This window comes from Emys orbicularis, chromosome 9 (assembly GCF_028017835.1).
Source record: "Emys orbicularis isolate rEmyOrb1 chromosome 9, rEmyOrb1.hap1, whole genome shotgun sequence".
Lineage (NCBI taxonomy): Eukaryota > Metazoa > Chordata > Testudines > Emydidae > Emys > Emys orbicularis.
In genome coordinates, this window is record NC_088691.1 from 57,108,448 (window position 1) to 57,120,744 (window position 12,297).

General features: G+C 43.0%; 1 protein-coding gene across 1 annotated transcript in view; it reads right to left on the reverse strand.

The window, feature by feature from the left end:
- Nucleotides 1–12,297, reverse strand: part of STAG1 (STAG1 cohesin complex component) — a 393,382-nt gene that overhangs the window by 230,791 nt on the left and 150,294 nt on the right. Inside the window, exons 8-9 of the mRNA XM_065411120.1 lie at nucleotides 7,876–8,080; nucleotides 3,002–3,153 (exon numbers count right to left, since the gene is read on the reverse strand). Coding sequence (XP_065267192.1) covers nucleotides 3,002–3,153; nucleotides 7,876–8,080 — 357 coding nt within the window. The remainder of the gene's footprint in view (nucleotides 1–3,001; nucleotides 3,154–7,875; nucleotides 8,081–12,297) is intronic.

Below are 12,297 nucleotides of genomic sequence, written 5' to 3' on the forward strand. Positions count from 1 at the left end.
AGGAACCAAGAAAGAAAGGTAAAATTATGACACAGATAAGAGTCCTTGAAATCTGTTTATAGGGAAATACACCCTACCTGGCTCCAGTCAGACTAAGAACAGCTTACTCTTCCTAAAGCTAAACCTAGGACCAAAAAGGAGGATACTAAATATTAGAACACCCTGGATTTAGAAAAGGATAGAGTGGTTAAATGAATAGCCCAGGACATCAGTGAGAACTGATAAGCTGGCAAGAAGATAAGGAGGGAGAGAGAAGCTGAAACTGCTTCTTTTTGGGCAACAAATCTGAAGTACAGTCCCACATTGATGTGTCAATAGAAGAGGAGAACAAATTGATAAATTAAACAGTAATAAGTCACCAGGACCAGATGATATTCACCCAGGAGTTCTGAAGGAACTCGAATGTAAAATTGCAGAGCTATTAACTGTAGTATGTAACCTATCACTGAAACAAGCCTCTGTACCAGATACCTGGAAGGGAGCTAATGTAACACTAATTTTTTTTTAAAGGGCTCCAAAGGCGATACTGGCAATTACAGGCTGATGAACGTAATTTCAGTACCGGGCAAAATGGTAGAAACTATAGTAAAAACAGAATTATCAGACACACAAACACAATTTGTTGGGGAAGAGTCAACACCGCTTTTGTATAGGGAAAAGATGCATCACCAATTTATTAGAGTTCGTTGAGGGTGTCAACAAAAATGTGGATACGGGTGATCTAGTGGATACAGTGTATTTGGATTTTCAGAAAGCCTTTGACAGAGCTATAGGCTCTTAAGGACACTAGGTAGTCATGGTATAAGAGGGAAGTTCCTCTCGTGGATCAGTAACTGGCTAAAAGATAGGAAAAATAGGGTAGAAATAAATGGTCAGTTTTCTCAATGGAGAAATGTAAATAGCCAGGTTTCCCCACGATCTGTAATGGGACCTTTGTTGTTCAACATATTCATAAATGATCTGGAAAAAGGAAATGAACAGTGCAAAGAAGAGTTTGCAGGTGATACATAATTATTTAAGATAGTTAAGTCCAAAGCTGACTGTGAAGAGTTATAGAGGGATCACACAAAACAGGGTGACTGGGCAACAAAATGGCATATGAAATTCTACTTTGCACTTATAAATGTTATGCACACTGGAAAAAATAATCCCAACTACATATACTTACACAATGGGGGACTGTACCATGGGAAGCAGCAACTCTGAAAAAAATATAGGGATTGTGGTGGATAATCAGCTGAATAAGAGCTCCCAGTGAGAAGCTGTGGCCAAAAAAGCAAATGTAATCCTTGGATGGATAAACAGGGGAATCTCAAGTAGTACTAGACAGGTCATTTTGTCTCTATTTTGGCACTGGTATGACCATTGCTGGAATACTGTGTCCAGTTCTGGTGTCCACAATTCAAGAGAAGAGCCACAAGAATGATTAAAGGATTTGAAAACGTTCCTTACAATGACAGATACAAGGAGCTCAATCTATTTAATTTAACAAAGAGAAGTTTAAGGGGTGACTTGATTACAGTCTATAAGGATCTTCATGGGAAACAGATATTTAATAATGGGCTCTTCAGTCTAGCAGAGAAAGGTATAACATCATCCAATGGCTGGAAATTGAAGTTAGACAAAATTCAACAGGAAATAAGGAGCAAATTTTTAATAGTGAGAGTAATTAACAATTGAACTTCACAAGGTTAGTGGTAGATTCTCCATCACAGACAATTTTTAAATCAAGATCGGATGTTTTTCTGAGATATGCTGTAGGAATTATTTTGGAGAATGTCTATAGCCTATGTTATACAGGAGCTCAGACTAGATGATCACAATGGTCCCTTCTGACCTTCAAATCTATGAAAAGAGGTAAAAACATCACAGGAAAGCTGTATTTATCCCAAACCCAAGTATTATAAATTAATGAAATTCAGATTAAAGATTACACTTCAAAAAAATCCAAAATATATGCACAGTTAAGGCACCCAACCAACCTTAATTCAACTTAACTCTGCATTGTAGTGACATCATGGGGGGGAAATTATTTTAAAACTAATGGGGTTTTTTAATCAATTTTATCTAGTCTCAGACAACAAACACTAAAATGCCTTTATCATAATCATATAATTTTTGCATGGCGTCACTACAGGGTACAGTTAAAGTTGTTTGGGTGACTTATCTGTGCACTTCTGGACATTATCATATTTTGATTTCTTTTAAGTGCAAACTTAACTCTGAATTTCCTGGGATCTAATACTTGATTTTTGGATAATTACATCATCTCCATGATGTTTTTTTTTCACCTAGTACCAGACTGGCATTTACCAAGTGACTTTAATATCCCCTTAGTTTGGTGTTCTTTCAAAGTAGATGCAAAAAGAAGTAATGTCACTCTCTGAACTACAGTTGTGCTGGGGAAAGGGAGAAGCGGGCAATACAGTTGGATGGAGCACAGAATCCGCTTCAAAATCTCATTGTTCTATGTTTAGCGAAAATCTGCATGCTATGCACAATTCTGGACTAATTTTCCGCCTGCCTCATCATGTACATTAATCTTAGAAAATAGCCAACATTCTATATGTGCAGAAGAGCTAGTGCTTACAATCTTAGCTGTGTGTGTATGAACCCAACACTTGACAATGTAGCCCTAAGTAATATGCTTGAGGACACAGAGAACTTCTTTGACGGAACTCATCTCTTGCTTCCCAGTATTGTGCTTGAACCACAAAACCAAACTCTCTCCCCAAGTACAGCACAAGAAAGCATGAATAATTTAAATTTCAAAATCTGTTTGGTGTACTTGATTAATTTGCTCCCCTTTGTGGAGAAGAGGTTAATGTAAACGAATTTGAAATTTTGCACTACAAACAGAAAACACATATTTTCAAAATTATAAATACTATAAAAGGCTACATTTTTTTCAGGAAATAACTTGTGCATTAGATATTCTTTTACATGTTTTCAGGAGAGTGAATGATATAACTAGGAAAATAGCTTTGGATCTTTGACTTACCTCTTTCCTTTTTTGAAGCAGCAGCTCCAATCTTTCATTAGCTCTCTTACCAATCATTTTGTTTCTCTCAGCTTCATACTGCCTCTGTGTATTATCCTGGTGAATACTCAGGTTTAAGGCAACATTCACAAGAGCAGTCATAAGCTTCATAGCTGTAAAGAGTGGAAGATAAAGGAAGGTTACTCACCTGTAACTGAAGCTCAAGCATATTGCCTCTGTAGATCCACACTCATGGGACTTGAGCAACCCTTGACACATGGATACAGAACCATCTGGAAAACAGTTCCCATCAAGGTCACACCCATCCCCCTCACTGATCCAAACATTAGAACTGAGAGTATATAAGAAATCATGGCCCCAACAACCCTCATAGTTCCTTCCCAAGTATTCAGAGTAACATTAAAATTCCTTGTTGGGGAAGGAGAGCAAGTGAGTAAGTTAGTGTGGATCTGCAAATCAATATACTTAGAGAAGTCGAGTTACTGGAAATAACTTTCCTTTCTCCATTGAAAATTGTCTATGTCGATCCTGACACACTAGGGAGAATGAGTATGAGTAACAACTCTATTCAAGAGAGCTGAAGTAAAGCCCTGCACGGGACTATTTTTTTAATCTCGCTCCCATCCCACCCCACAATACCCACTTCTACCCACTCCGGCATTGTTTCTTGCATTTTTATCCCACCCGCAAAAACCTTAAGAACTTGCAAATCCAGTCTCTTAGCTGTTTTGTCTGGTGGAGTGGACTTCTGTAGTTGCTGACCTGCTCATTCTGCAGCCACTTGGACAACAAGGGAGCTGGGGAATGGGTGGGTAAATAAGAAATCTGCCCCCTTAGCTGGCACAAAGTATCTCCTCTTCACCCACATAAGTGTGGGCACACACGGGGCTGGTGTGTTCCACACTGCCCACACCAGTTCCAGGATGGCCACCATGGATGACCCTTGGGGTTGGAGAATGTCCAGGAGTCAACACTGTGGGTCCTGAATCTCCTCCAATGGGATTCCCAGGTCTGCCGCTACCCTCTGCAACAAGTCCTGTATTGTCGGTGATCATCTGGTAGAGAGAGCAGGATAGGGATGACCACCTCATCCAGTGTCGAGGATACGCCAGTCGGGACCGGTGGAGCTAGCAGCACCAGCTCAATGTCCTCCTCTTCTTCATACACCGACGGTGCTAGTGGACGGTCAGTAGACGCCTGAGATAGTGTGTGCTGTCTGTGGTAGTCATTGGTTTGGCTGAACCAATGGGGTCCCAGATTCAGCCAAAGAGAGGGGTCCATCAGTCACAGTACCAGGCCCCTTTTGTAGGGTCATATGCCAGCGGGGAGGGCAGTCCGGGTCATGTATCCAAGACTCTGGTGTTGCATCAAGGAAAAAGACTGGTCCAGCTCCGAGAACTCCTCAGATTCGGAAGACTGTTCATACCAGAGGGCTGTGATGAGTCAGAGTTGGGCTTCTCCATCAGCAGCAGAAGGGGTTCATCCTTAGGAGTACGGATGTCGCAGGCGAGCAGAGGGCTGGAGAGAAGGAGAGATTGCAGGGATGGGAGGATTAACTCCTCTGCTGTCAAGAATGTCTCTGAGCGGTCAGGGGTCCATGGAGAACCAATGGAGATGCTGAAGGGGCCTGGCAGGTGTCTGGTGGGCCAACCTGTCTGGCAGGCGTGTGGGCACCAGCAAAGTGGGTGGTGCGTGTACCAGTGAGCATTCTGGTTGTGTGATGAGATCACCATCGGATCCCATTTGCGCCTGGCCTTACCTTCCACCTGGGGAATCCAGTGCAGCTGGTCTGTGAGCAACGTCTCACCCAACCTGGATCAGCTTGGGGAGGAAACACTGCGCTTGGGAGCAGTCCACTGCGGGGACCTGCTCTTATGCCCATGAGTGTGTCTTCTGCTCTCATGTTGGGACTTGTCCTTAGCCTTCAGTACTGCTGGTTCCAAGGCATGCGCGGTGCTCAGAGGGGTGCTCACCGCCAGTGCTGACTGCTGTACAGGGGGTTCTCCAGGGCCTGGATCCTAGTGCACCCAGGGCCTCATTGCTTCCTCTATTAGATATTTGCAAAGGCAGAGCTCACGGGCTTCCCTGATCCAGAGCAGGAGGGACTTACAGATGGTGCAGTGTGCCACCATGTGTGCCTTGCCAAGGCAGTAGAGGCACCGCTGGTGTTCTTCACTCAGACAAGGAGCGCGGGCAGGAAACATAGCTTTTGAAGCCCGGATTCCTGGCCATAGTCTGGGAGGGTAGGGGGGAGAGGAAGGGAGGCAGTGAGAAGGAAGTTTGGGAAGGTCGGTCCACCCCGCCCTTTATCGCCTGGGACGAAACCATGAGGCGGCGCAAGGGCACACGTGTGGACCAACAAATGCTACTACCCTCAGTGGATTCAACAAGTAATAGCAAAAACATTTTAAGTACATCAGAAGCAGGAAGCCTGCTAAACAACCAATGGGGCCACTGGACGATCAAGATACTAAAGAAGCACTCAAGGATAATAAGGCCATTGAGGAGAAACTAAATGAATTCTGAGGAACTTTCCCAGATTGAGGTGTTTTTAGAGGTGGTATTGGAGCAAAATTGATAAAACTAAACAGTAATACATCACCAGGACTAGATGGTATTCACCAAAGAGTTATGAAGGAACTCAAATGTGAAACTGCAGAACTACTGAGTGTGATGTGTAAGCTATCATTTAAATCAGCTTCTGTACCAGATGACTGGAGGATAGCTAATGTGACACCAATTTTTTAAAAAGGCGCCGGAGGCGATCCCAGCAATTAAAGGCCAGTAAGCCTAATTTCAGAACTGGGCAAACTAGTTGAAACTATAGTAAAGAACAGAATTATCAGACACATAGATGAACATGCTTTATTGGGGAAGAGTCAACATCGTTTTTGTAAAGGGCAATCATTCCTCACCAATCTACTAGAATCCTTTGAGGGGGTCAGCAAGCATGTGGACAAGGGTGATCCAGTGGATATAGTGTACTTAGATTTTCAGAAGCCTTTGACAAGGTCCCTCACCAGAGGCTCTTAAGCAAAGTAAGCTGTCATGGGATAAAAGGGGAGGTCCTCTCATGGATCAGTAACAGGTTAAAAGATAGGAAACAAAGGGTAGGAATAAATGGTCAGTTTTCAGAATGGAGAGAAGTAAATAGTGGTGTCCCCTAGGGGTCTGTACTGGGACCAGCACAGTTCAACATATTCTTAAATTATTTGGAAAAAGGGGTAAACAGTGAGGTGGCAAAATTTGCAGATGATACAAAACTACTCATGATACTTAAGTCCAAAGCAGATTGCGAAGAGTTACAAAGGAATCTCAAAAAACTGAGTGACTGAGCAACAAAATGGCAGATGAATTCAATGCTGATAAATGCAAAGTAATGCATATTGGAAAATATAATCCCAACTAAACATATAAAATGATGGGGTCTAAATTAGCTGTTACCACTCAAGAAAAAGATCTTAGAGTCATTGTGGATAGTTCTCTGAAAACATCCACTCAATGTGTAGCGGCAGTCAAAAAAGCTAACAGAACATTGGGAATCATTATAAAGGGATAGATAAGATGACAGAAAATATAATATTTCCTCTATATAAATCCATGGTATGCCTACATCTTGAATAGTGCGTGCAGATGTGGTTGCCCCATCTCAAAAAAGATATACTGGAATTGGAAAAGGTACACAAAAGGGCATCAAAATGATTAGGGGGATGGAACAGCTTCCATATGAAGAGCAATTAACAAGACTGGGACTTTTTAGCTTGGAAAAGATACTACTAAGTGGGAATCTGACAGAGGTCTATAAAATCATGACTGGTTTGGAGAAAGTAAATAAGGAAGTGTTATTTACTCCTTTTCATAACACAAGAACTAGGGGTCACTAAATGAAATTAATAGTCAGCAGGTTTAAAACAACCAAAAGGAAGTATTTCTTCACACAACGCACAGTCAACCTGTGGAACTCTTTTCCAGGGGATATTTTGAAGGCCAAGACTAAAACAGGATTAAAAAAAGAACTAGATAAATTCATGGACGATAGGTCCATCAATGGCTATTAGCCAGGATGGGCAGGGATAGTGCCCCAAGCCTCTGTTTGCCAGAAGCTGGCAAAGGGCGACAAGAGATGGATCACTTGATGATTACCTGTTCTGTTCATTCCCTCTGGGGCACCCGGTATTGACCACTGTCGGAAGACAGGATACTGAGCTAGATGGACCTTTGGTCTAACCCAGTATGGCCGTTCTTATGTTCTTAATACAATACAACAGCTCAGTCCTTTGTGGACAAGAGTCTATGTCAGAAAGCTGCCTTCACTGTAACTGGCAACCTTCAGAGACATGAAGTGAGCTTTCAAGACAGGTTCGTGGCACATTGCGGGGAAGCATCAGTAACAGTTTGCACTGCTACTGCCTGTACTGCATATGGCTGGTAGGTAAGCAGAGAGTTTCAGTTTTCGGACTGACAGTCAAGGATTTTTCTCAAGCAATACATTCATACAGAAAATAATGTTTTAAAACATCAAAGATGCCATGAGAATTGGAAAACTATACAGTAGACTGTATAAATATAACCCACTGCATTGAAAAATATAAAACTGAAAACAACTCAATTGTCTATTAATATTTAACCATACTACTGAAGAATTCCTACTTTTTATATCATAGTTTAGTGTACACATGTTTAATTAGGAAAACTGAACTTTAGTAGAATTAAAATATGTGTGATATTTAGAATCTGAGTGTGATTTTAAAAGCACTCAGTGTATGTCTTATTCTGCTTCCATTGAAGTCAATGGTAAAACTTCCTTTGAATTCAATGGGGAGAGACCTAGGCCAATGAGTGTATGGAAAACTCCACCCTTTGTGCTTACTTACCAGCAAGTGTACTGGTATGCCTGAAAGCTCGGACCTGGGAATCCGACAAACCAGTCAGAAGAGAGATCACTGTATCCATCATATATTCATCATAAATGATGCTATACTGACACTGTCGAATCAGCACTCCAATGAACTCACAAAAGTTTGATCTAAATTTTTTCCATTGTGGCCCAGGCATGGTAAGCGGGTAATCACCACTGTCCTGAAAAAAGAGAAAACGTTTATACTCTATATTACAAATGCTTCCCATTCAATCCTATTTTATACACAGAATTTGTATTCTACAAAAAGGAAAACACACATGATTTTCTGTTGTGTATATGGATTTCCCTTTCTCTTAGGGCTGGATCCTGCACCATTGAAGCAATGGGAACTTTACTATTGACTGCACTGGGCACAAAACTAGGTTCCTAGTCCCACTTTTCAGTCATTACATGGTGGAAGTGAGAGTGTGATACCTTCAGTTCAGTCTGTCACCTCTCCCTTACTTACTATCCTCCCAACCTCATCATCTCAGACATAGCTGCATTTTGATGGCACTGCACATACACAGTTTGTAAGTGCTTTGTTATCCTCCAGAGTGAAAGGACTACATGTAAAATATAAACTCAGTGGCAGCTTTAACTACAGAGTGACTGCTGTCTCTCCATATCATCAGTGATTACGTATTCCATCAAAACAACCCTATGAAACTTGGATGTTTCAGAGTTATGATCAAAAGTCAGGCAATACCAAAGTTAAAGTTTCTGTGGAGCTTTAAGTCTGCTTCCTTGTGCATATGCATTCTGATACAGCTTTTAATTATGTGATCAAATGCTATTATTTCCTTAGGACTCCTCTCTCAGAGCAGACTGAAATGTGCAATGTAAATAAGCAGATGTGAAACTCTTATTTTCAAATAACTTGTTAGTACTGAAGAAGAAAGCTGCACACACTACAATTACTATCTGGCAGCCAACATTAAAATAATGCATTTACTCTATACAAATCAAATATACACACAAAAACCTAAAAGAACATTATTAAGGTTCCAAAGTCAAGCAGATAAAAGCTGTGAAATGCCAGAATTCCGGTCACCCGTGCAACCTTAATTCACACACTCTCCCCATGTACATACATTAAGATACAGTCTTTAATTACATGATCGCATATGATTTTTTCCACAAGACACTTCCTTATTCAGTGCACAGAATGGATGTTGACCATTTAATGAGCAACTATTCAATATTTTGTTGTCTTCTTGTTGTTAAGGCTCCTAGACTTTATTTGCTGCACAATATTCAAACCCTACTCTGAAGACAGAATTACTAACTTCCTCATGGACTTTTCTATGGTAATCATCACTAGAATATCCGAATGCTTCACAAACATTAATTAATTTAGCTTCACAACACCCCTGTGAGATGAACTGATATTTATCCCTTTTTACAGATAGAGAACTAAGACACAGGGAGATCAAGTTTCCATTAATTTTGAGTGCCGTATTTGAGATGACTAGGACCTGATTTTTAATAGTACTTGGCATTATACATAACACTTTATATGTTCAGAGCACAGCTCCCATTGACTTTAAATGCAACTATGAATGCTCAATTCTTTCGCAAATCAGACCCGAAGGCCTCAAGCTGGGCACCCAGAAAATGAGGTATGCACAATTAGTGACCACCTGTGAAAAGTTTGGTTTAACTGGCTTGCCCAGCATCACATAAGGCCTCCATGGCAGAGGCAGAGATAGAATCCAATTCCCTAGGGTACAATTCACATGTCTTAACCATGAGACTACCCTTTCCTTTCCTGCAATCCCCTGGAGTCCATGTTCCCTGTATCATGTGATTGCCCGTTTGTGCTCCCCAGCCTACAAGGGGTGCATTGCTGATGATAATCTTGTCCAGGAAGGACGTGAAGAAAGGAACCCTATGCAGACATGACATAGGTCCATCCACCATTGGGGGGGATGAAATTACCTTGTGGGGAACCATCAGCATGAGGTCCATGCCATGATGCTTGGGAGAATAAACCATCTGGAGCCACATCTGGAGGCAGCAAAGGTGGAGCTGTGCGAAGACAGTGACGTATGTACACGAGTCCATGTGGCCAAGGAGGGACAGGCAAGTCCTGGCCGGGACAGAAGGACTGTTGATTATGCAAGTTATGAGTTCTTGCAGTGTGTGGAACCTATCCCGTGGTAGGTAGAGAGCCCTGTCTGAGTTGATGGTGGTCCCTATAAAGTCTAGGGATTGTGTGGGGTCCAAGGTTGATTTTTCGACATTGACCTCGAGGGAGGAAGGGAGGCTGAGGAACATGGAGGTCGAAACTTGGACTTCACATCTGGATCATGCCGCCAGGAGCCATTCATCAAAATATGGGAATACAAGGACACCATAACACCTGATGTAGGCTACCGTGATGGAGAAAACCTTGGTGAAGACTCTGGGAATGGTGGTGAGTCCAAATGGAAGAACACTGTACTGGAAATGGGGTGAGCCGATCATGAACCTCAGGAACTGTCTATGGGCCAGATGGATGTCGGTGAAAGCATCTTGCATATCGAGAGGCAACCACATGCCTTTTTCTAGGATGGGATGACCACTGCTAGTGTGACCATACAAAACTTGGACTTGAGAAACTGCAGATCCAGAATTGGTCTCCATCCGCCTTTGTTCTTGGATATCAGGAAGTAAGCTGAATAGAACTTTTTCCACAGGAATGCACTCTATCACTCTTCATTGCAATAAGGCGCTCATCTCTTGGGTGAAGATGCTGTAATGAGTGTGGTCCCTGAGGAGTGACCAGGGGGGCTGCGGATGAGGTAGTGTGATTAACTCAATCATATACCCATGGTGGATGACATTTAGCTCCCATTTGTCCATTGTTATTACACTTTAAGCTAAGGGAAAAAGGGAAGGGAGGAGGGTGTTCACATGGTGGTAGACAAGGTGGTTGGTGGCTCTTGAGAATATTCCAGAAATATCGTTTAGCTGGGGGTTGCATCTGTGTGGAGGAAGTCTGTGAAGGTGGTCCTGGGGGGCCAGGATCTCTGTATCTTCTACTGCTTCTGTGGAGGCTCATAAGGTCTCTGGTGGAAAAACTGGGAGGACTTGTATCATTGTGTGGGCGGCAGAATCTGCTCTTCAGGGCAGGTGTATAAATATCCAGCAAATGCAGGGTAACTCTGGAATCCTTGAGGGTATGAAGTGAATCATCCATTTTCTGATTAAAAAGATGAGATTCATCAAAACGGAGGTCTTGGATGGTGTTCTGTACCTCCCTGCGTAAACCAAGGGAGTGGAGCAATGACTCCCTCCACATAACTATGTCCAAAGCCATAGACCTGGAAGATATATCCACCATTGACTGAAGCGTTGTTCTTGCCACCAGTTTCCCTTCCTCCACGATCACCTAGACGCGAGCTCAGTCTTGCTGCGGAAGTTTTTCAGTAAATTACTCGTTTGCTATAATTCAGAAAATCATATTTAGCTAGTAAAGCCTGATGGTTTGAAATCCTGAACTGAAGGCTGGCCAAGGAAAAGGCCTTGCGGCCTGAAAGGTCCAACTTCTTGTCCTCTTGTTGCATAGTGTGGAAGGTGGGTGTTGCTGGACAACAAGTGAATTCGGTGGGGGGGGGGAAGGGGGGAGGAAAAGAATCTCAGACCCCTTAGCTGGAACCCCTCTTTGGGGGTATGCATGCCTGTGTATGCCATACTCTCCTAGCTGGCTCGAGGATGGCATCATTGATTGGCAAAGCAGCTCTAGTTGGTGCAGATGAATGAAGGATATGCAGGAGTTTACGCTGTGTATCCTGGATTTCCTCTATGGGGATGTGAAGCTCCCCTGCCACTCTACGGAGGAAGCCCTGGAATTTTCTGAAGTCGTCTGGAGGCAAAGCGGACGCTGAGGTTACTGCCTTATCTGGTGAGGAAGATTAAAATCTCTCCAGTTCCATGGCACCATTGGAACCAGGCTAAGAGGCTCCTCTTCCAGCATCGGTTCTGAGCATCTATTCGAAGGCGCCCTTAATAGGGAGGCAGGTGAAGTTTCCCTGGAGGACCAGACGGGTTGGGGGGGGAGGGGGAAGAGAGTATTGGGACTAGGGCCCCGAACAGGGCCAGTATGCTGGATCCTGAAAGTGTTGTGGCGGGCCCCATGGTGGATATGGAGGATATTGACACGATATAGATGGTCTTCTGGAGTACCCGTACTGGTGGTAGGGGATGGATGGTCCTTGTCCATCGTCCGACTTTTCCGAGGATGAAAACGTGGACTCCGGTTCCATAGAGATGTGGAGACCATTGGAACAGGAGGTGAGGGGTCTCGTAATGATGATGTCATGAGTGGGAGAAACAGTCTCCCTAGAGGTGCAGGTTCCCAGCAAACGTGGCGATCTTGGTTCTTCTAAGGTGAAGACGTCTTGGTGTTGGA